At 39.9% G+C, this 25,157-nt stretch overlaps 1 protein-coding gene across 1 annotated transcript in view; it reads right to left on the minus strand.

The window, feature by feature from the left end:
• Nucleotides 1-11,221: 11,221 nt before the first annotated feature.
• Nucleotides 11,222-25,157, minus strand: part of IL23R (interleukin 23 receptor) — a 70,681-nt gene continuing 56,745 nt past the window's right edge. Inside the window, exons 7-10 of the mRNA XM_055586927.1 lie at nucleotides 23,062-23,151; nucleotides 20,160-20,265; nucleotides 15,552-15,642; nucleotides 11,222-11,857 (exon numbers count right to left, since the gene is read on the minus strand). Of these exons, the coding sequence (XP_055442902.1) occupies nucleotides 11,222-11,857; nucleotides 15,552-15,642; nucleotides 20,160-20,265; nucleotides 23,062-23,151 (923 nt within the window). The remainder of the gene's footprint in view (nucleotides 11,858-15,551; nucleotides 15,643-20,159; nucleotides 20,266-23,061; nucleotides 23,152-25,157) is intronic.

Below are 25,157 nucleotides of genomic sequence, written 5' to 3' on the forward strand. Positions count from 1 at the left end.
CAGGATTTATTTCCTTTAGGATTGACTGATTTGATTTCCTTGCTGTCCAAGGGACTCTCAAGAATCTATTCCAGCACCACAATTCAAAAGTATTAATTCTTCAGCACTCAGCCTTCTTTATGGTCCAACTCTCACATCCATACATAACTACTGAAAAAACCATAGCTTTGACTATACAGACCTTTGTCGCAAAGTGATCTCTCTACTTTTTAATACGCTATCTAGGTTTGCCATAGCTTTCCTTCCAAGGAGCAAGTGTCTTTTAATTTCATGGCTTCAATCACCTTCTGCAGTGATTTTGGAGCCCAAGAAAATAAAATCTGTCACTGTTTCCACTTCCTCCCCATCTATTTGCTATGAAGTGGCGGGACTGGATGCCATGATTGTCTCTTTTTTTTTTGAATGTTGAGTTTTAAGCCAGCTTTTTCTCGTCTTTCACCCTCATCAAGAAGCTCTTTAGTTCCTCTTCACATTCTGCCACTAGAGTGGCGTCATCTGCATATCTGAGGTTGTTGATATTTCTCCCAGAAATCTTGATTCCAGCTTGGGATTCATCCTGCCAGGCATTTCACATGATGTACTCTGCACCACTGACTCAATGGACATGAGTTTGAGCAAACTCTGGGAGATAATGAAGGAAAGCCTGGTGTGTTGCAGTTCATGTGGTCTCAAAGAGTTGGACACAACTTAGCAACTGAACAACAACTCTGCATGAAGTTAAATAAGTGGGATGACAATATACGACCTTGACAAACTCCTTTCTCAATTTTGAACCAGTCCATTCTTCCATGTCTGGTTCTAACTGTTGCTTCTTGACCTGCACACAGGTTTCTCAGGAGACAGGTAAAGTGGTCTGGTATTCCCATCTCTTGAAGAATTTTCCACAGTTTGTTGTGATCCGCAAAGGCTATAGCATAGTCAATGAAGCAGAAGTAGATGTTTTACTTTGCAATTCCCTTGCTTTCTCTGTGATCCAAGGGACGCTGGCAATTTGATCTCTGGTTCCTCTGCCTTTTCTAAATCCAGCTTGTACATTTGAAAGTTCTCGGTTCACATACTACTGAAGCCTAGCTTGAAGGATTTTGAGCATTACCTTGCTAACATGTGAAATGAGCACAATTGTATGATAGTTTGAACATTCTTTGGCATTGCCTTTCTTTGGGATTGGAATGAAAACTGACCTTCTCCAGTCCCGTGGCCACTGATGAGTTTTCCAAATTTGCTGGCGTATTGAGTGCGGCACTTTCACAGCATCATCTTTTAGGATTTGAAACAGCTCAGCTGGAATTCATCACCACCACTGGCTTTGTTCATAGCAATGCTTCCTAAGGCCCACTTGATTGTACTTGAGGATGTCTGGCTCTGGGTGAGTGACCACACCATCATAGTTATCCAGGTCATTAAGACCCTTTTGTATAGTTCTTCTGTGTAAACTTGCCACCTCTTCTTAATCCCTTAACCCCATGCATTTACTGCATCCATAAGGATTATTCAGATAGGAATATCAAGGCCACCAATAACAGTGAGTTAAAAACATTAGTTTGGTCTCAAAATAGTGGTAAGTGCTCCAGGGCATCTCCTCAAAATCATTAGGGATAGGGGCTCCCTCCATCTTTCTCTCCACCATTCTTACTGTGTGGCTTTCATCCTCCAGGGCATCTTACGGTCCCAGATGGCTGCTGGAGCTCTAGCTATCACATCCACTTTCCACTCATCTGGAGGAAGGAGGCGGGTGGGGAACAAGATCAAGATTTCTCCGTGTGTCTGTCTCCCCTATTAAAAAGACTTCCCAGAAACCCCTCTATCAACTGCTATGCATGTCTCATTGAACAGAGCTTAGTCACATGGCCACATATAGTGGTAAGGAAACCTGGAAAATGGCTTTTGGTGGGTACCTTGCTGCTTCAATATTATAAGGGCCTTGATAGTAAATAAAGAGTATAAGTATGGAGGCTGAAGAATCAAGTAGAAGTTTCTACCGCATTTATTATGAGCCAGACACTGGTGAATGGGAGCAAGTTAGGTATGATAATAAACAGTTAACTGTAGCCAGTCCCTAAGGAGGCACACGATGAGGGGCAAGTCCAGTGCCAAGTGGAGAGAGTACCCTGACAGGGAAAAGGTGTACCTCTTGTGTTTTACAGGAGTAGGAGGGAGGATGGGGATTGTTTTTTTGCAGGTGAGTCAGGACAGTGGATGTGTGCCCCCAGCTCTGCCAGGCTGCATAAATCACCAATCACCAGTTTCACTGAAAAAATTAACAGGTGAGATTGAAACAAAATAGATGGCATTTAGAAAAATAATAGGTAAATAAGTACATTCTATGGATTATCTCTACTTGACTATTTTAGAGAGAATTTAGTGATTTTTTTTTTTACACCAAAGTTCTTATCAATAAGACTGACTTTCAGAATTCAGCTAGTGTTTGTTTGTTTGTAAATTAGTGAGCTATTTAATTAATGTCCTGTAAGGTGAGCACGCCTGTTGGTTTGCCCATTTTCTTTAACATACCACACAATTTTTCTGCTCCTGATTATCAGCCAGAGCTGTCTAATTAGTGTGCTGGCTAGACACATTTTCTCCTGAAGAAATGCAAAGTACTGTTTGCTCACTGAGGTGTTATTAATTCTGCCATATGAGTTTATCTGAAGTAAGGACTTCAGTCAAAAGTAAAAATGGTGGTTGAAAATAACTGTCATGTTGAAATGATCTGAGGAAAGGAAATTGCAGATTTGAAAAGAAAAATGCATATTTTTACATTGTATCATTGCTTTCTCATCAGTTATACAGTGGCAGCTTAGAAAGAAACAACAGTGATAATGGTAAAATGGTAGACTGTAAGGAAGAGCCTCAGAAAACACATTGAGGTCTGAAAGTTCTCTGATGCCTCCATGTAATATTGTTTTCTTTCTAATGGGAAACAGAATTAATAAACTGAACCATTGTCTATTATTCATTTATTCTTTTAACAAATATTTATTGAGCACCTATGATGTTCCAGGCACTCTTCTAAGCATTAATGATTGATAGAGGAAAAAGCAGACAATTTCTACCCTCTTGGAAATTACACTGTAGTGGGTAATAATGAACAATGTATTAAATATGCAGTATGTTTGATTTTAGATGGTGGTGAGTACAATTAAAGAAAGAAAAGGGAAGAGAGGAGAGTAGGACGTATGGAGGACAAGTTTCCAATTTTAGAGAGAGTGACATGGAAGGTCCAGAGATAGTGTGCAAGTGATCCATGCAACAACCCTGGGGAAGAGCATTTCAAGAAGAGGAAATGCAAGGCAGAGGCCCTGAGGTGTCTGCTAAGTGGCCAGGGGGACAGAGAGAGGTTCACCAGGTAGGGCTTCATAGGTCACTGGAATGACTTGGACTGCTATTGTTTGTGGGATGGGAAGCCACTGACAGGTTTTGAACAGACAAGCATTGTTTTAACAGGATTGTCTAGTTAACAATATTGAAGATGGCCCCTAGGAAACTTTTACAGGAACGTAGGCAAGGGACGTTGGCGGTTTGAATTAGGGTGGTGGACTTGAGGTAGTAAGAGGTGGTTCAAATTCTGGATATATTTTAAAGGTAGAGTGGCTAGGTTTTCCTGATAGAGTAACGTGAGGCATGAGAAACAAAAGAAAAAAAAATCAAGGATGACACCAAATTTGTGAGCAGTACTATTTACTGAAAAATATCATAAGACCATCTTGTATTGGGTCTTATAGGCAGTGAGGACATGCAAATGGACATGTCAGACAGACAGCTAAATGTATGAGTCTGGAGTTCAGGGTCAATGTCAGGCTAATCTGACTTAGCAACAGAAGATAGTGTTTAAAGCCACGTGAATTACAAGGTCACCAAAGGAGAAATCAAGACCTGAGCTATGGGACCTCTAGCATTTAAGTGACAGTGAGGCTAGGAGAAACCAGAAAAGGAGGCTGAGTGTGAGTAGCCAGAGAAAAGAGGTCATGGGCTGGTGTCCTGGGAGGGCAGTAAAGACAGCGTTTCAGAAAGGAGAGAGAAGTCAACTCAGTCAAATCTGCTTTCACAAGGTACATCATGACCATATCTCTCTCCCAGAAAATAGGACAAGGAAGAGAACATGAAACTCCGGTGATTGCCCAAGGCCATACACTTGGCGTGTGGTAGGTTTGAAATTCAAACACCTTGATTGTTTGGCTTTAATCCAACCTCTTAAAGGGAAAGTAAAAGAAAGTGCAATCTACCTATTTGCAACATCAGTTATATTTGTAGCTCTACATTTGCTTTTCTGCAAATTTTTTGTTAAATGAAGATTTCCATTGCTTAGCAAAACAAAATAAATAAAATGGAAAAATAAGAGTTTTAAAAAGTTTTTAAAAAATCATCATCTCATTAAAGTTATGAGGATAGACTAAGACCATCATCTAGGGCGTTTCCAAAGCATGTTGGGGTTTGTTTGTTGCTTTAGAATCACTTTTCTGGGTCACGCTGGGCCTTAGCAAGCTCCCTCCCAAGCCCTCCCAAGGTTCTACGTATGCTATCTCTATTCAATCAAATGGAATCTCTGAAGTAGCACACTAAGTGGAATGTGCAATGAATACTTAAAAAGGAAAAATGAACCTGCAAATACTTGGCAGCTGGCAGCTTCTTAAAATCCTAATCTCATTTAATGAAATACAAGTGATTTTCAATTTTAGAAACTAAGATAAATCTTCTACATCAAATACCAAAGTAAAATGCATGCTGAACTTTGTTTAAATCCAGATGAGACAAGGTTTTGAATAAGTATCACATCAGCCAGTATCCAAGAATATCGAATTTTGCATGTTTACCATGAACTCCTGAACACTGAAACAAAACAGGCACATGATGAGAGTTTAGCTAGGTGCTTTTTACTAGGTGGACGAGAGCAGTCTGCACTACCTAAGAATCATGCTTTCCAACTTTTCTGGTCCTGTTTCCTTCTCTTCAGTCCACAAGTCTAGTGACACTTCCTGCCTCTCCTCTCAGGTGCCCCATATTCCCATTCTTGCCTCTCTGTTTAGGTATCTATCCCTCCCCACAAATTCTCGTATATGTATATATATATATATATATATATATATATATATAAGGATTCATCACAGGAATGGGTATACTTGTGAAAAATTGGAAACAATCTAAATGTCTGTTATCAAGAGAATAGGTAAAGTATATTAAAACATATTTATTTTATGGAATGCTGTGCAACTGTTTAAAGGAATAAGAAAAGGTTAAATATAATGACATGTGAAGATTTCCAAGATATATTGATAGGTAAAAATAACAAGTCACAGAGAAATACCATATGTTAACATTTAGGTAGAAAACATACTGGAAAGAAAACCATTAACTTGTGTGTGCATGCCTGCTAAGTCATTTCAGTCATGTCCGACTCTGCGACCCCGTGGACTATAGCCTGCCAGGCTCCTCTGTCCATGGGATTCTCCAGAATACTGGAGTGCCATGCCCTCCTCCAGGGGATCTTCCTGACCCAGGGATTAAACCTACGCTTCTTTTAACTTGTTGAGAGTCACTGTTTTTGATGATGGGAATGGCATATGGGAAGGAGGGATATGGAGAGGGACAGTTACTTTCTATTCCATTTATATTGGCATAGCTTAGATTTTTAAAGTGATTTTTCATGTATAACTTTATAGCTTAATATATATATATATATATATATATATATATATATATATTACCATTGTACCCTTTCTTTGTCACTCACTTCTAATAAAATTCTCAGGCAGGATATGACCAGAAAGAAAGCAGTCAGGTTTATTGACTTCCGCATCTCACACTTGGGTTCTAGTGTTTGACTGTTTATGATTTCCTTCCTGTGCTCTGACAAAGTCACTAATTTTAGGTATGCCTTTATGGTTAGAAACAGCATTTTGTTTTGCTTGAATTTTTGAACCAATGATCTCAAGAACTGTTTCTGCAATACTTGCTTAGTCTATACATATATATTTCTTCTCATAAAGTGAGGTCAGAATCCTTTTCCTACCCCAAACAAAAAGGGATGATTTAAGAATATGTTCTTAATTTGTTGCTAAATGTTAATTATAAGAATTAAATAATAAGCTATTTTCCCAAACATAAATATAAAGGAAATGCATCTTCAGAAAATTGATGGAAATTCTGTATATAAGAGATGCAGAGTATTTATCCTAAATTAAGTTGAAAAGTAAAATTAGCAAAATAGCTAGAATCCTAACATGAAACATAATTGGAATTTAATGGTATGATCTTCACAGTGGGAAAGAGACATAATAACATTCTATCAAATCTTTCTTAAAGTTTCTTATAATATTGCCTTAACTATAGCATCCAAGAAAGTTGCACACAATCCACTCCAGGAATCAGAATCCAATTATTTTATATTGGTTTCATGCTCTTACCCAAGATAGATCCATAAATTGTTTTTAATCACTTCTTTTATTTTAAATCAGTAGAGTCTGCCAAGTGGGTAATGTTTTCCATTAAAACATCACCTCCTATAATTGGTATAATTATTTTATAGAGAGATAAACTGCAGCACAATTCAGCAGTCTTTGGGTTTATAAAATCTAATTATATTCACAACACAATATTTTATTCTTAGTGATCACAAAGAGAACATAAACTTGAACAAAATCCAGACATTTATGATGAAATAATTGGAAAGAAACAAGTTAATTACTGCATATAGTACCACCTCTATTAGCAGTCTCTGAGAGGAAGCTTTTTACATTCAGAGTGTAGGGAGGCTCCAGGAAGTTCTGTTCCCCTTTGTCTGGGTAGCAGCCTTGTGGCTGAGAGGGAGAGGTTAGTACAATCCTGAGGTACAGGCTTCTCAGGGCTGGGCTAGGACCCAGATCACCATGTGTGGACTAGAGATTCCTCAGCCTTGGATTTTCACTGTGCATGGACGGATAGGCTGCTGCAGTGGCAGAGGAGAGGCAATGGGACAGGCATGCACTTCACCCTCTGTTTCAACAGAGATTTGCTTTCACTTGTTTTATATTTGGGGCTTCTGCAACAGATTTCATTGGAGAAAAAGGGTCAATTGCTAAACTTTACTTTTGAAAACCTCTGCCCTGTGCCACAGTCATATACTGCCTCTATGTCAAAGGGACTGAAAATATAAGGAAAGAAAAGAAGCTGGGTTGTTGTTTGAACCTGGAAGGCCAAACAACAACCCACGTTACCCGAGAACCACGTGCTAGAACGCCAAAGCCCTCTTACAGCATCAATATTATTTCTTTTCTTTCTCTCTCTCTCATTTTTAATTTATTTGGTTGGGCAGGCTCTTAGTCATGGCACGTGGGATCTAGTTCCCTGACCAGGGCTCGAACCCAGGCCCCCTGCATTGAGTGCGGATTCCTAACCACTCGATATTATTTCTAACTCTGATAAAAACAAATTCCTAATTTAAAAAAGGATAAAGCATACACACACACACACACACACACACACAAATCAAGAAGATACTCTCAAATTGTACTTCAGTTGTTCCTCCCCATATTGCTTCTATGTAAGAAAAGGGAGGTAGGACCAAAGAAGATACATGACCAGAAGGAAACTGGAAATCTGTTAATCAGCTTCAGCATTGTCCAGAACCAAGGCATTCCATTTTTCTTCAGCATCCTGCATATTAGTCTACCTTTCATTTTTTATCTTTCTCTCCCCTTCTTTCCACTCAGTGGTATCTCCAGGGATCTTTTTCTCACTCTTTCTTTCTTCCTTCTTCTCTTTAACCCACACCAATAAGTTTAACACATTCATTTAGGAAGCAGAAACTTAGCAAGACTTTGAGACTCAGAGAAAGAAAGTTAATAAGTCCAAGAGCTGGATGGAAAGATGAAAAGATACACATTTGTCCCCTAAAGCTACAGAAAATTCTGGCTAAGGAAGGGAAAGGTGGCAAAGGGCTGCAGTTAGGAGCAACTTGTCCACGAGGGAGAGAAGTAGAGACATTAACTACTGGAGAATTCTTCTATGAAAGGGACCTGTCAGTGGCAAGCTGATTCTCACATGCAGCTCCTACCTGTGACTTTGACTGCAGTGTCAATGTTCCTTCCTAGGAGAGACCTTCCTTGACTGCCCGTCACAGAGTGGCCACTAAGTGCCTCCCTACTACATTATCCCATTTTACATCTCTTCATGGCACTCATTATGTGGCATTTTTCTTTTATATATTTTTTCTGCCTCTCTCCACCTCCTATCATCACCTCCTTCCCCACCAAAATATAAGCTCCCCGAAGGGCAAAGATTTTATGCTTCTTGCTTCTAGAATAGAAGCCCCAAGGCTGCAGGGACTTGGCTGATTTTGTTAACATCGATATCATTTCAGGTAAGGCAGGGCTTCCCTGGTGGCTCAGATGATAAAAGAATCTGCCTGCAATACAGGAGACTGGGGTTCGATCCCTGGGTCGGGAAGGTCCTTTGGAGGAGGAAATAGCTACCACTCCAGTATTCTTGCCTGGGAAATCCAGTGACAGAGGAGCCTGGTGGGCTACAGTCCATGGGGCCACAGAGTTGGACACAACTGAGCAACTGAGCATATTAATTAAAAATGCCTTACACAGAGTAGGGGCCTTCAATGCTTCAGTGAAAACTTGTTGAAAAAAAGAATCAAAGAAAGAAAACCCTTTTCTGTTGATCAAGTTCGCATGATGATGAAGCAGTTAAGTTTTTCTCTGAGTTTGGACAATAGCAGGCACATTGCTTTGGTTGTAAGTATAGCCTCCATTTTTAGTCTGTTGGGACCAACAAGGTCAGTGGCATGGGTGGAACTAGAAGTGTCTCCTCTGTGCTAAATATGATGTGGGTGTGGGAAGACACTGTGACGAGAGAAAGCAGCTCCTTCCTGCTCCAGGGGGGCAAGAAGGAGATGTTGTAAAGGAGGCACCAACTGCATTGAAACAAACACAGAAGATCGGATAATGCTTCAATCCTTTAAGCTTGACAAAAGCTTTTTTATGTGTGGCAGGTTACACTTATACTGAAATATACTCTGAAAATATTCTTTACTTGTTAACAGATGTCTTCATCAGATTGGTAAACATCAAAGATTCATCTTGGTCTTTCGTTATCTCTATCTCAAATACTACCTGCATCTTTGCTTCATTACGTTCTCCATTTAGGTAAGAATAAAGCAAAAGCATATGATCATTTACAAGTCAAGATATTTAATATTAGCATTTTGCTAGTGATTTAAAATATACAGCTTTCTGAATATGTAAAATACAACAAATATATACATATTTTAGGACAAACAGAATTTCATAGTAGAAGATACATTTTTTTTTTTACACTAACAGTAATGTTCATTTTGGAGCACAATGGCTTTAGTAAGTGATATAAAGTAAAATAAAGAGGATTGTCCAAAAAGCCAAATAAATGAATTGTGATAAATTATATGTTGGCCATTAGCAGTTTTCATAACTAGAATTACGAATGACCAAATGATTTATCATCCAAAGGGATGCTTCTGAGAAGGAAAGGGCACACTGGCCACAATTAACAAAAACCAGGATAAGCCAGGATATTTGGTCATCCTCCTCATGGGGACATCTAATGACAAAACTACTTTGGGTTTTTGTTTTTGTTTTTTCCAAAAGCCAAGACAAAACAAACTAGCTTGCTCAATATGCTGAACACTGGTCCTTTTTTGATTAATTGCTTTGGTACAGTAAAATTAAGGAGAAGGCAATGGCAACCCACTCCAGTATCCTTGCCTGGAAAATCCCATGGATAGAGGAGCCTTGTAGGCTATAGTCCATGGGGTCGCTAAGAGTCGGACACAACTGAGCGACTTCACTTTCACTTTTCACTTTCATGCATTGGAGAAGGAAATGGCAACCCACTCCAGTGTTCTTGCCTGGAGAATCCCAGGGACGGGGGAGACTGGTGGACTGCTGTCTATGGGGTCGCACAGGGTTGGACATGACTGAAGCGACTTAGCAGCAGCAGCAGCAGCACAGTAAAATTAAACTATTTAATCTGAATATAAATTATCATTGACAACTGTTAGAATAGGAAGAGAAATTCAGTTGGTAATTGCTCAATTTTCAAATGGCTCTGATCATTAGAAAAAGTTTCCCCTTGATGTAAAAATTAATCATAGTAGAAAAGTCTGCTGGTTACCATTTCTCAGCTTAAAAACATGCATTTTGTGTTTTTAAGATTACCCACTTCCAATGTTGACCTGGTTGGCAGAGAGCTCACCTCCAACCCCAGCCCTTATTGGCTGTGGTCATCAGGAGTCCTTTGTTGAGAGGATTCTGAGGTCACCTTAGGGCCAGCAGCAAGGCATATGGTGATGTGTTAATGGTGTTTATAGGAGACATGGACTATGGGGCAGTGACAGGTGTGGCAAGTATTGCCATCCCAGATTTGGAAATACACCTGTTTTTACAATAATTTTCTGACAGACATCCAATACAAAAGAAATAATTACACCTTGTTGATCCTGCTTCTTCTACCTCAATAAGTCTGAAAGTGAAGTGATGTCGCTCAGTCGTGTCCGACTCTTTGCGACCCCATGGACTGTATGTAGCCTACCAGGATCCTCAGTCCTTGGGATTTTCCAGGCAAGAATACTGGAGTGGGTTGCCATTTCTGTAATTAACACATCAGCTACACCACAGAAGAACAACGTCGTCACTCTTAACTAGAATGAAGACAACCACCTCATGATTTCCACACATCACTGTTTACAACTCTCTCAGTCCAAAATCAAAACAAGGAAGGTCACATTCTTAATACCTGAATAGAAAGCAGTAAAAAAACAAACAAAACAAAACACAGTAAACATGTAATTAATTGTTCCTCTGTTTCCATCTCTTATTTGTTTGGTTGTTTGAGGGCTATATTTTTATCTACTAAGTAATAAAATGAAAATTAAACTTGTTTTTCCTCTTGTAAGCAAATACTAATAGCTCGATTTTAAAAAACTATTTTCCGCACTTATTTCATTACCATGTATTTTGCATTATTTATCCTTCATACAGAGAGATCTGTTTAGTGCCTTGCAATGAGGAAAATTTTTAAAAGATATAGTTGAAACATTTTTTAAAATATCGAAGTCTTCTCTAATATTTCTGCTGCTTTTGTGGCCATGAAGTATGTTTCATCTTTTGATCTTAATTCTCTAATTAAAAATATTGGGCAGAATTAAATTTGTGTTGAGAGAGAGCCCTCTTCAGATTGCAAGGCAGCTTTTGACTACACAAATCTACTTTTCTAAGAGTGAAATCCGATTGAAGTGGCTTTCCAAAATATTTTGTGGAAAGTAAGAATTAATAGATGGCAACTCTTTGTTCATGCTCCCCAAACAGGAGACAAATTCATCAGGCAGCAGGGTTTGTTCTGGAATAGTTTCATTCAGTAATGCATCTTCCAGAAGCATGGCAGTTTCCCCCTCTATTGACTTTTGTATGTCCAGAGGACTGCATTCTCCTTGATTTAAAATGAGGCTTAATTCTTCAAGAAATAGTGTGTTGCTTAGTGAATTTGTACTTGAGACAGAAAAAGCAAAATCAGGATATTTTTTAAACCTGGCATTGTTTCCCAAGTTTAAGAAATCAGCTGGTGGTTCCAGAATTGAGCAAGCTGTTTCATTATCATTGCTGAGATGGTTTCCCCCAGGGAGAAAACTTGAAATCTGGGGTTTATACCCAGTGTTGAGATCAGGAATATAAACAACTGTAGTGTCAGTGAGGCTCTCTTTTCTCTCCAGGCATCCTGTATTGTTTTGTTTCTTGTAGCCCATGGGTTTTTCTTCTGGGAGAATGATTTCTATCTCTGTAATCACTGGATCAACATATAGGACCTGTTCGCTGGAACTGTTATTCATAAACTCATTTCTTTCCTAGGAAGGAAAGACACTTTTATTTTACAAAAGACATTTAAAGGAGCAAACAGGGTAAATAAGGACTAGAATTTTGCTTTCCCTTGACTTTCCTTTCCCCCTTGCTTTTCTTCATAGTGTTTCTCTTCCCATATGATTTCCTACTTTTGTCTTGTTACTCTGCTCCTTTCCAAAGGTTTGTTAAATTCTCCCAGGAAGGGATTGAAGGAAAGGAGTAATAAAAATAATCCATGCTGTAAGCACATGTCTTTATTTATGAATTTTAAAGAGAAAGAAGCCTTTTGCTTGTTAACTTACATATTATCTCAGTGCCTTTTAAAATTTTGTAATATTTTGTAATATTATAGAGCTTTACTAGAAGAAAATACTTTGTTGCTTAAGTAAAAGCCACCTGATGCGAAGAACTGACTCATTTGAAAGACCCTGATGCTGGGAAAGATTGAAGGCAAGAGGAGAAGGGGACAACAGAGGATGAAATGGTTGGATGGCATCATTGACTCAATGGACATGAGTTTGAGTAAACTCTGGGAGTTGGCAATGGACAGGGAGGCCTGGCGTGCTGCAGTCCATGGGGTCACAAAGTTTTGGACATGACTGAGCGACTAAACTGAACTGAAAAGGGCACAGAAAATCCTGTTTTGCTTCCATTTGAGAATAAAGTTGTGGTAAATGCTTTGGGTTGTGGCTCCAAAGGTGGGCAGCTGCTCACAACTCAGACATGTCTGTGGTGATCAGTCAGGAGGGTGGGTGAAGATAGTTTTTATTTGTATAAAAGCCTGATGACTTTTCTGTTAAGAGAAGGGCTCATGGCCTTCCACCTGATGGGTGGCTTCCTGGGGCAAGTAACTCCCACCCAACACAGTTATAAAATTATAGCTGCTCGCTATGGTGGAATGTTTGAGTCCTTCCAAAATTCATATGTTGAAGCCCTGTGATGATATTAGGTGGGACCTTTGGGAGGTAATTAGGTCATGAGAGTGGAGCCCTCATAAATAGGATTAATGTTCTCATAAGAAAAGACACAAGAAAACTGATCTCTCAGTCTGCCATCTGAGGATATATCAAGAAGACAGCCGTCTGTAAGAGAGCTCTCACTAGGAACCACATCTGCTTGTGTCTTAATCTTGGACTTCCCATTTAAGCTGCCCAGTCTGTGGTATTCTATTGAGGGTCCTGAACTGACTAGACTACCACCTCTTAGTATTTTGGCAGAAAGCAAAACCTCATCTGAGGGAAACCCTAAGGTTCATTTCTAATTCCAAGAGCTCAGGATGGGAAGGAAGCTTGGCAAAAGGAAGACCTTGAATAAAGTGGGGTGAAATATCATTAAATTTTTTTCAACTAAGCCTCCCCAGGGCCTTTGCTAGGTTTGTGTTGGGAAGGGCAGACATATAGTCATGGATCAGATGTAGTCAAAGGAACTAGATTTGCTATTGTAAACCAAGAGGAAGGGGGTGTTTTCCCCTCTTCAGGTTGGCAGCTGAATGGAGAAGTACATAGGGGTCAGACCACAGTGAAGGACACAAAGCAAGGACTAGTCCAGAGTGAGGACACTAAAGGAAGAGGAGAATCTGATCACACCGAGGTCAGGGACAATTATCTGAACCACAGAATGTTCCCAGTTCCCCAGGATAACTAGTGGGGCAACAAGACAGAGTGACTAAGTGGAATGAATATCAAGACCATGGAATTTATCAGCTGTAGTTTACTGACTGTGTACTTGCCCTTCAGCCAGTTGTTAACTATTTACTTTATTCTATGTATGGGTTCAGTTATTCCAGACCACCCCTTCACTATGTACAACATTACCTTCTTAGAGTCAACCATGTCCACACTCTTTCCTTTAAGTATCCAGTGACAAGGATCCCTCCTCCTGCTCATGGTAGGCCTTTCCTCCTCAACCCTTCATAGTCTTGTTTGCTCAATCCTCGCCCTACCTCTGCCACCCCATACTAGTCCTTTCAAGCCCACCCAATTTAGTACAAATACAATTCTGAGTCCACCCTGCTCTGTAGCTGTTGTTACACATAGGTTGCATCAGTACCATCAGTACTGAGAGCATTTGACCATGTGTCAGCATAGCCCCTTTCTTACTTCTCTTCTAGTCTACACTCATCAAAAGATGTCTCCACGTCCATCCCCACTTCTTTATCTTCTATTCACTTCTAACTGAACCCTTGGATGGACCACTGGTGACCTACTCCTTGTCATATTCCATAGGCACATTACACTCTTTATAAGCCCTCTATAAAGTCAGCATTGAGGACTCTTGCTTCTTGACACTTTGCCCACCCCTCACAATGCTAATTTCTCACAGTAGTTTTCAAACGCTTAACAGTGTTCTCAACACTGGCTGTATAGTGGATTCACATGGGAAACTTTGAAGATGCCGACACCTGGGTCTCCCCATATCAGCCCTCCCCCCAAAGATCCTGGCCTCCCCCCAGAGATTGTGGCCTGGGAATCAGGATTCTAAAATGCAATCAAGGCTGAGAACTTAAGGACTTATCTAGGACTCTGAAAGGAATTGATGGAATTGATTAGCGGGCTCACTAGATCTCCAGACAGAACCACTTTTACTTGTTTTGCAATACTTGTCTACTTGAACATCATTTGAACATTGGGTCCCTAGGCTAAAAATAAATTTAAGCTTGAAAACTGTTGGTTGGCAGAATGAAGTCTGAGTTCCATAACAAGGCTTCCTGTGCCCTGATCCCACTGTACGTGCAGTGCTTAGTCACTTTAGTCATGTCTGACTCTGTGCGACTACTCTGCATTCCCCCATTATTCCAGCCACTCCTCACATCAAATGTTTCCACAAAGCCACACCCAGCAGGCTCTTCTCACCTCTGTACCTTTGCTCATGTAGTCTCCCTATTTTGAATGTTCTCTGTCTCTCCTGAGCAATTCCTTCCCATCTCTTAATATATTTCCTCTACATTCTCATGTTTGGTCTCATTTCTTTCACTATACTACGTTGCTGCATTTCAATGCTTAGATGATGTGTCTGTCCAATCAACTGAGTTTTGAGCCCCTTGACAGCCAGGCCAGAGAGCCAGAAAGTTAAGAGCACACATAGCAGATTCTTTCCTCTCCTCCATAACCAGCAGCTGCTCCTTCAAAACCTGCAAGATCCCCTATTGCCTCAGGATCTTCCCAGGACAATCTTCAATTCTTTGTTGAACTGGAGACCTGGTCTATTTTACCCCTGGTGATACCATCTGCCACAGTCTCCTCACATCCATCTTCTCGAATTCCACTGGGTCTCAGAAGCAAAGTAGTATCTTCCTTGGGCTCCACCTGCTTCTCCAACTTGTGTAAAACAGAAGCCCCTTTGTGTCTCTGAGGTCCTTCTATTGAGATTTTATTCCCTGTCCCTTTGATCTCTAGGGACACCTACCAATTGTTTGGCCACCAAGTAGCTCTGGCACCTGGCTTACAATCTTCTTCTTCACTTTTCTCTTTTGAATAGCATTGCTTCTCTCTTCCATCTCTCTTTTCTTCCCCTAACCCATTCTCTCATTTCTCTTAAGTATGATCTGAAATATGTACAGTTTTATTTCTGCATATGTTTATACAGTTGTGCAAATATGCACACACATTTATTTATTTTAATGGAAATTCTACTTTAACTATTGGACTGTGCTCTTGGTCTCAGCTGCCATTTAGTTTGTACTTCATGGTGTTTGGTTACCTGAAGTATTTTCACAACTTTACTGTTTTCCATATTAGGAATATCTTCATAGAGCCATTTTGGTATTAGCAATAAGATTCTTCTTTTAATTCTAAAAAACAAAAAATGACACATTAAGATAAGTATCTTACTGGAGGACTGGTGCAGGCAATCATCTTGGATATTAGGAAATAAACTAGAATAGAATGCATAATAAAAGTTAAAATTTCCAATGCAGGAACTAAGATTTCCATATCTTTAAAAGTTATATGGGAAGTTGATTCAGGATCTTTTCAGATGTTCCTCTTCTCCATATTGCTCTGCCTCCAAGGAGTCGGAACATTCCAAAGCACTCATGCTAGATTCAAGATAAGCGGGAGAACCACCCAGGAAGTGAAACTATACATGCGTTAAATATGGCAAAGCATTATAAGTGGAGACGTTAGTGTGGAAAAGTTTGTAAAACTTGGATAAATGTAAAACTTTCCAAGAGGAGCATAACCATAAAGAAATATTAAAGAAGAGAATGTCATATAGGAAAATTATAATATTTGAGCTCCTCTAATTGTAATGATTCTAAATAAGGTTGAGAGAGAGTGGTAGCCACAAACTTTCCTTATGTGGTCGGAGTAGGAGCCTGGAGAAATTGTCTTTCAATTGTATGGCATGGAGAGAACACCAGTTTTTACTTCACTTGTGTACTTATTAAGGATCTCTGGGGTTGTGTGACAGAAAGAAGAGGGAGAAGCCATGAACACCCCACTTTCCCTCCGAAGCTACCCTTTGGCACTGCCACTGTGTTGAAAGCACTTTCTACATTTATGTAAACACTGATTTGAGCAAAAAGGTTGTCTCGGGAGTTTAGGTTGGGAGCTTAGAAGAGACTACAGTGAGCTCTGGCACATTATTACATGTTAACAATGCACAACACAGATCAGGCTTGCTTATTTATCTGCTTATGCAGCTTCTATAAGAACTTCAACTAATTAACCATCAAAATGGCTGCACAGACTTTGCTAGCTCAACTTGACCTTGAATTGTAGCATAAAACTAGTTTCTTTACATATATTTATACAACGTTTTATGGTTCAGTTTCTTTTACTATTTCATATTCCTTTAGCATACCTAAAATTAGAACAAACTGGTAAATTCATGATACTGTAGAAAAGTTTTTATACAGCATGCTGATACAGTGAGAAAAAAATATTCTTTCAATATCATGGTAATACAAGTCTATGCCCCAAGCAGTAACGCTGGAGAAGCTGAAGTTGAACGGTTCTATAAAGACCTACAAGACCTTCTAGAACTAATACCCTCAAAAGATGTACGTTTCATTATAGGGGACTGGAATGCAAAAGTAAGAAGTCAAGAAACACCTGGAGTAACAGGCAAATTTGGCCTTGGAGTACAGAATAAAGCAGGGCAAAGGCTAATAGCATTCTGCCAAGATAATGCACTGGTCATAGCAAACACCCTCTTCCAACAACACAAGAGAAGACTCTACACATGGACATCACCAGATGGTCGACACCAAAATCAGATTGATTATATTCTTTGCAGCCAAAGATGGAGAAGCTCTATACAGTCAGCAAAAACAAGACCGGGAGGTGACTGTGGCTCAGATCATGAACTCCTTATTGCCAAATTCAGACTTAAATTGAAGGAAGTGGGGAAAACCACTAGACCGTTCAGGTATGACCTAAATCAAATCCCTTATGACTATACAGTGGAAATGAGAAATAGATTTAAGGGACTAGATCTGATAGACAGAGTGCCTGATGAACTATGGATGGAGGTTAATGACATTGTACAGGAGACAGGAATCAAGACCATCCCCAAGAAAAAGAAATGCAAAAAAAGCAAAATGGCTGTCTGAAGAGGCCTTACAAATAGCTGTGAAAAGAAGAGAAGCAAAAAGCAAAGGAGAAAAGGAAAGATATTCCCATCTGAATGCAGAGTTCCAAAGAATAGCAAGGAGAGATTATAAAGCCTTCCTCAGTGATCAATGCAAAGAAATAGAGTAAAACAACAGAATGGGAAAGACTAGCTATCTCTTCAAGAAAATTAGAGATACAAAGGGAACATTTCATGCAAAGATGGGCTCAATAAAGGACAGAAATGGTATGGACCTAACAGAAGCAGAAGATATTAAGAAGAGGTGGCAAGAATACACAGAAGAACTGTACAAAAAAGATCTTCATGACCCAGATAATCATGATGGTGTGATCACTCACACTCACCTAGAGCCAGACATCCTGGAATGTGAAGTCAAGTGGGCCTTAGGAAGCATCACTACGAACAAAGCTAGTGGAGGTGGTGGAATTCCAGTTGAGCTATTTCAAATCCTGAAAGATGATGCTATGAAAGTGCTTCACTCAATATGTCAGCAAATTTGGAAAACTCAGCAGTGGCCACAGGACTGGAAAAGGTCAGTTTTCATTCCAATCCCAAAGAAAGGCAATGCCAAAGAATGTTCAAACTACCTCACAATTGCACTCATCTTACACATTAGTAAAGTAATGCTCAAAATTCACCAAGCCAGGCTTCAGTGATACATGAACCGTGAAGTTCCAGATGTTCAAGCTGGTTTTAGAAAAGGCAGAGGAACCAGAGATCAAATTGCCAACATCTGCTGGATCATCGAAAAAGCAAGAGAGTTCCAGAAAAACATCTATTTCTGCTTTATTGACTATGCCAAAGCCTTTGACTGTGTGGATCACAATAAACTGTGGAAAATTCTGAAAGAGATGGAAATACCAGACCACCTGACCTGCCTCTTGAGAAACCTGTATTCAGGTCAGGAAGCAACAGTTAGAACTGGACATGGAACAACAGACTGGTCCAAATAGGAAAAAGAGTATGTCAAAGCTGTATATTGTCACCCTGCTTATTTAACTTATATGCAGAGTACATCATGAGAAATGCTGGGCTGGAGAAAGCACAAGCTGGAATCAAGATTGCTGGGAGAAATATCAATAACCTCAGATATGCAGATGACACCACCCTTATGGCAGAAAGTGAAGAGGAACTAAAGAGCCTCTTGATGACAGTGAAAGAGGAGAGTGAAAAAGTTGGCTTAAAGCTCAACATTCAGAAAATGAAGATCATGGCATCTGGTCCCATCAATTCATGGCAAATAGATGGGGAAACAATGGAAACAGTGGCTGACTTTATTTTGGAGGGCTCCAAAATCACTGCAGATGGTGATTGCAGCCACGAAATTAACAGACGCTTACTCCTTGGAATAAAAGTTATGACCAACCTAGACAGCATATTTAAAAGCAGAGACATTACTTTGTCCACAAAGTCCGTCTAGTCAAGGCTATGGTTTTTTCCACTAGTCATGTATGTATGTGAGAGTTGGACTATAAAGAAAGCTGAACGCCGAAGAATTGATGCTTTTGAACTGTGGTGTTGGAGAAGACTCTTGAGAATCCCTTGGACTGCAAGGAGATCCAACCAGTCCATGCTAAAGGAAATCAGTCCTGAATGTTCATTGGAAGGTCTGATGTTGAAGCTGAAACTCCAGTACTTTGGCCACCTCATGTGACGAGCTGACTCATTTGAAAAGACCCTGATGCTGGGAAAGATTGAAGGCAGGAGGAGAAGGGGATGACAGAGGATGAGATGGCTGGATGGCATCACTGACTCAATGGATGTGAGTTTGATAAACTCCAGAAGTTGATGAAGGACAGGGAGGCCTGGTGTGCTGCAGTCCATGGGGTTGCAAAGAGTTGGACACCACTGAGTGACTGAACTGAACTGAACTGAAGGAGAATGCACAATGAGGCTGCTAAAACACTAACAAAATTGGTTCAAAGTGATGAGTTCAGACACTGCCACACTTCTCTTCAGACTGACTCAGGGGATTTATTTGGGTAGAACTTGAAGCAGGTTACAGCTTAACTACTGTGAAGAATCCAGGCACAGTAGACAGACTTGAGGCACACTGAGAAGACTGCATAGGGAGAGAAAGAACATGGGCTGAGATGTCAGCTGCCTCTGGACTCCTGGCTTGTGTTTGGTGACCTTGGTTTGAGCACTCACCCTCTCTACACTTTATCTAAATCATCTGTAAAATAGGTCACTTAGCTTTTCTGGCAGGGTCGCTGCAAGGATTAAAAGAATGACATTTGTAAAGAGTTTGGCATGGATAGATTCCCTGATGCTCAGTTGTTAAAGAATCCACCTGCAATGCAGGAGACCCCAGTCTGATTCCTGGGTGGGGAACATCCCCTGGAGAAGGGATAGGCTACCCACTCCAGTATTCTTGGGTTTCTTTTGTGGCTCAGCTGGTAAAGAACCTGCCTGCAATGCAGAAGACCTGTGTTTGTTCCGTGGGTTGCGAAGATCCCCTGAAGAAGGGAAAGGCTACCCACTCCAATATTCGGGCCTGGAGAATTCCATGGACTGTATAGTCCATGGGGTCCCAAAGAGTTGGACACAACTGAGCGACTTTCACTTTCACTTTTTGGCATGGATGCATACTCATTAAATACTGTTCCTTTTATTTTGCCTTTTTCTCAGGAGAAGTGTTGATGAATTTTTAAAATAAATCACATAGTTGACTACATTTTGATGGTACAAATATATGGTCTAAATGAGAAAACAAATTCAACAAAAACCTACCCAATTCGAAGCGATCTGTTAAATATCCCAATCAAAGCTAGAACTGACAGCATAACAGCAAAGAAGACCATTCCCAGTAAAAGTCCAATGTCTTGTTTCCTGTTGTCTGAAAGGAAAGAAAAATAATTTTAGCTATAATTTCCATCTTGGCTACCTGATGTGAAGAACTGACTCATTGGAAAAGACCCTGATGTTAGGAAAGATTGAAGGCAGACGGAGAAGGGGGTGACAGATGATAAGAAGGCTGGATGGCATCATTGACTTAATGGACATGAGTTTGAGTAGACTCCTGGAGATGGTGAGGGACAGGGAAGCCTGGAATGCTGCAGTCTGTGGGGTCACAAAGAGTTGGACACGACTGAACAACAACATGTGATACCAGAATCACTGTTCTCTCTATTCTGCTCCAAGTGAAGATCATTAATCTCAAAGGAAACAGGAAGAAGAAATAAAATTAACCTTTACCTCGGGCTGTAAAGTGACTGCCATTCCAAACTGCACAACAGTATCTTTTGTTTGAGAAGATTGGGTTGCATGGATCTGAGGTCAGTGGGTTTCTGGAATTGAGTCTCTGGCAAATGTGGTCAGTGTTAGACATTTTTTATGAGCTTGTGCTTGCATATTTTATATTTAAAAAAGTGTAGTGATGAACCTCATTTGGTTTGTCTGACACAAGTGAGAATTCCCAATTGCTTGTGACAGAGGCTAAAGCTGGCCACAATCACAACTGAGGGTTTTTTGGTTTGTTTAACCTTTTGTACAAGACAGAAGTTATGTACAGATTGTCACCATTCTTCAAAATTTACTGTTCATGAATTTCTTCCTGCTGAAAAAGGGCACTCTACTTAGAGCAATATACAAGAGAGAAATTCAAATTGTCATATATTTTGCACTGATATTTTATTTTAGAAACAATGCTTCTTTTGAATTCTGAAGTAGAATTAATCACCTGAAATCTTTAAATAAATAATATATTCAACATGTATTACCTGCCAAGCCCGTCACATTTTCTCCCTGCTGTTGCTGCTGCTAAGTCACTTCAGTTGTGTCCGACCCTGTGTGACCCCATAGACGGCAGCCCACCAGGCTCCCCTGTCCCTGGGATTCTCCAGGCAAGAACACTGGAGTGGGTTGCCATTTCCTTCTCCAATGCAGGAAAGTGAAAAGTGAAAGTGAAGTTGCTCAGTCATGTCCGACTTTTAGCGACTCCATGGACTGCAGACTACCAGGCTCCTCTGTCCATGGGATTTTCCAGGCAAGAGTACTGGAGTGGGTTGCCATTGCCTTCTGCTCATTTTCTCCCTAGTACATGAAAAACCCTATTTTCTGTTTTCAAATGTAGACTGTAATTGAGACATGATTTGTCACATGGAGTTGTATCTAAGCCATGCTGTGTATTGTCTCCTTCCATCCTCCTTCCTCCCTTTGACAAATGTTTATCAGATATTTACTACGTGACAGGCACTGAATCGGCCCTACCCTAGTTATTTCCCAGCTGCACCTAACATACACTTGGGGGTCTCCAGGCTGTCCAGCCCCTCTCCTAAAGCCAGCTGGTGGGCTGGGGGTCAATGTGGCTTAGTTCACTCCTGGTCCCTGTGGGGTATGGAGTTAGTGTTTTCCTAGGACTAAAATACTAGTGCTGAGAATTTCAAGCCACTAATGGGAGGACTGACTGCCAGCCATTAAAGCCTAGAAGATGATGGAGGATCCCTAAGTTAACATGGGATCAGGTAAAGGGGTGTGAGGAGTAGAGCAGAGTGACCAAAAGTACAAGCCGAGATACCTGGGTTCCAATTGGATACTGCCATTCATCAGCTCTGTAACCTCAGAGCATAATAATGAACTTGCTGAAGCTCAAGTTTCCTTTTCTGTAAAATGATATCTGTCTAATAGAGCAGCCATGAGTTCCTAGCCTCCACAGTTCCCACAGCAATACCAAGGTGCTGGTCTGTGTAAGCGTCTGTAATTAGGGATCTTTACGGAACCTAAGTACTTGGTTCATAATTGATTCACATAATACAAAATTTAGAGTACCCTTACTGTGCTTCGTCTTTATAGCGCTTACTGCCACCTTACTTTTCTTGTTTTGTTTGTTGTTTACCTCCTCCCAACACACATTCATCTATCTAGAAAACAAACTTCATGAAGATGGGCTTTGTTCGTTTTTTCACTGCCGATTCCCCAATACTCAAAATAGTGACTTAGAATATGTGCCTGGCAACACAGAATGTTTTTTTAATAAATAAATAAATAAAAATCCAAAGAACATCAATATTGCCTGCAAAAGTTTTTATACTGTTCCTGCCATATTTCTGTGCAAGGAAATAAATGTTCCACAACCTGATCTCATATCTTTTTATGCCTAAAACATGTTGGTATGCTTATCAATGGAAAATACCTAGTCATACTAACAAATAAAATGGCAGCTGGTTTGTGTAAGAGAAGGAGCACAATAGACTTTAGGATTTGGAAAATCAGATTTGAATTTTAGTTCAAATAAGTTCCTCAATGTCTCTGAGTTCCAGTTTTCCCATCTGTAAAATAGACTCATAACACTTACCTCAAGAAGTTATTTTGAAGATTGAAAAAGATGAAGTACATGAAACTTTTAGCACAAGGTAAACACTTAAATAATGATATTTTTTAGGAAGAATTTTTGAGGTCTTGAGCCCCAGCACCAATTGAAATGAGCATGTTTTTAACCCAGAGCAAAAGCCGGCAGAATCTACTTAAAACACTCCTTAAAATCATAAGCAGATTTTTGTTGGTTATTTACCTGTGTAAATCATGTGGCATATCTTACTATCAAGAACTTATGCCTAACATGATTTTTCAGTATGGAGCATTCAAATGAATGATTGCTAAGACTACTCAACAAACCTAAGCAGTATTTTCTTACCAGAAGTAAGGTGTTTTTTAAAGATGGAAGCAATTAGAAGTCCAGAATTCTGAGTATCATGTTGGAATGATTTCATTGTGACCTGAGGAACTTAAACAACAAAAAAAATAGTGTAAGCTTTTCATTCTTTGCACTCAGGTTACCCAGTTTCCTAAGAGAGTTTTTTTTACTTGTTTGGAGATGAATAAAGTAAACCACTAACTTTAATAGACTGCAAAGATGGAGTAAAAGCCTTCTAGTATGTGTGTCTTTTCTTCTTTTTATTAAATTGGATAAATCCCAAAGGAGGAAACATACAAAGGACGATACCTGGAGTTTGTAAGACTTCAAGATGTGTCCACTAATTTCATGAGACTTCTAGGCAACAAATAGCTTTATTTCACAAGGAGCTTTATTTTATTCACTGAGCCAGAAGAAAATGCACAACCGATCTCTACTTGATTCCTTCCAATAGGTGATGCAATAAGGTTTAGGTTTCCTTAAGCGCCTCCAAGATGTGACACTTTTGCCTTTGCATAATCTTCAAGATGCTGTTGGCGAACAGCATCTTGGCTCCATATAGGAAGCCCAGTTTTGATTAGCAGACACTTTGAAGTTATAACATAAGGGTGGAATGCCATTAATGACTTCCCTCTGCTCCTTCCCCGCTGGCAAGGATCCTGGCCAGCCCTGTCTACTCATAAAGGCTCTCAGAACACTGCTAATGAAAGCTTCTGACCAGGGTGGGGTCATCTAGCTTCCTTGATAGCTAACTCATTTTCAGTCTGAACTCAAGAGTCCTGGAGCTTTCTCACCCACCTCCTCCCTCCTGATAATTAAAAGCTTCCAGAGGTGATTTCAAGGACACGATTCTCCCAGTTGATGGAAGATGTTCCTGAAAGTGGTTCTAAGCTCTGGATCCCCAATAGGGCCGCAAACCCTGTGTATTCAGTCATTCTGATTTTAGTGTTCAAAGTCTTCTTTTAAAAGAATTACAGTGGTGGTCAGGGAGAGATCATAACTTGAGATGTCCTTAACTGCTACAGGGATATTACAGGCTTTTATAACAAGCTATGTGGCTGGGGCAACTCTTTTTGACAAAAATATCACAGAGTTCCAATAAAAGAGGTCCCTATGGGTCTTTGGAAATAATTATAAAAGGTTGATCTGGTTGCAAACACAGGCTCAACTGAAGAGGAGTTTTCTAAGAACCATGGGTAGGGAATTTTAGGACATGAAAACATCAGAAAAGCCAAAAGTTCTTTCTTGTGTTTTTATCTCGCTTCTCCACAGCAAGAGGGAAATGTTTCACTCTGAACTGCGCATGCTGCATGCTCAGTCGCTTCCGTAGTGTCTGACTCTGTGCGACCCTGTGGACTTGTAGTCCACCAGGCTCCTGTGTCCATGGGATTCTCCAGGCAAGAATACTGGAGTAGATTGACGTGTCCTCCTCCAGGTGATCTTCCCAACCCAGGGATCGAACTATCGTCTTTTATGTCTCCTGCATCGGCAGGTGGGTTCTTTACCACTAGTGCCACTTGGGAAGCCCTACTCTGAATTGTGACAAATCAGAAACTCTTTCTGGCTCCTTGGTGCTTCTGTAAATCTCTTTTTTCCCCTGAGTGTGTGGTTCCATCACCAGTGGCCAACAGCCAAGATTATTCATCTAATTTTAACAAAAATATTACATTAAAATGTAATACAGGTTTATAGCATATGTTGCTGGATTATTTTGTTCTCACTTTTATTATTTTTGAATTAGCATTTTATTTAAAAATAATATACAACATTTCTAGCTTTTAAACACAGGTTAATATAATTCTGTTGCATAAACTACAGGTGGCTATTTGGCAATGAAACATCAGTTATTAATTTGCATCACATAAAAATAATTTTCATATCAGACTAGGGCTTTATTAGCCCTAATAGAGAAGAAACATTATCTTCCTTTAGAGTCTTCTGTTATCATAATTTCAAATTGACCAGGTTAGAGTAATGAAGCCATTTAAAAAATGTGCTTAATTGTGAGAAGGTAATTTCATAAAGAATCATGTATCTGAAGTAAGACAATTTATAAGCAAAAAGGTCAGAGAAGAGATCAAGTCAATGATAAATTT

Source organism: Bubalus kerabau, chromosome 6 (assembly GCF_029407905.1).
Source record: "Bubalus kerabau isolate K-KA32 ecotype Philippines breed swamp buffalo chromosome 6, PCC_UOA_SB_1v2, whole genome shotgun sequence".
Taxonomy (NCBI): domain Eukaryota; kingdom Metazoa; phylum Chordata; class Mammalia; order Artiodactyla; family Bovidae; genus Bubalus; species Bubalus kerabau.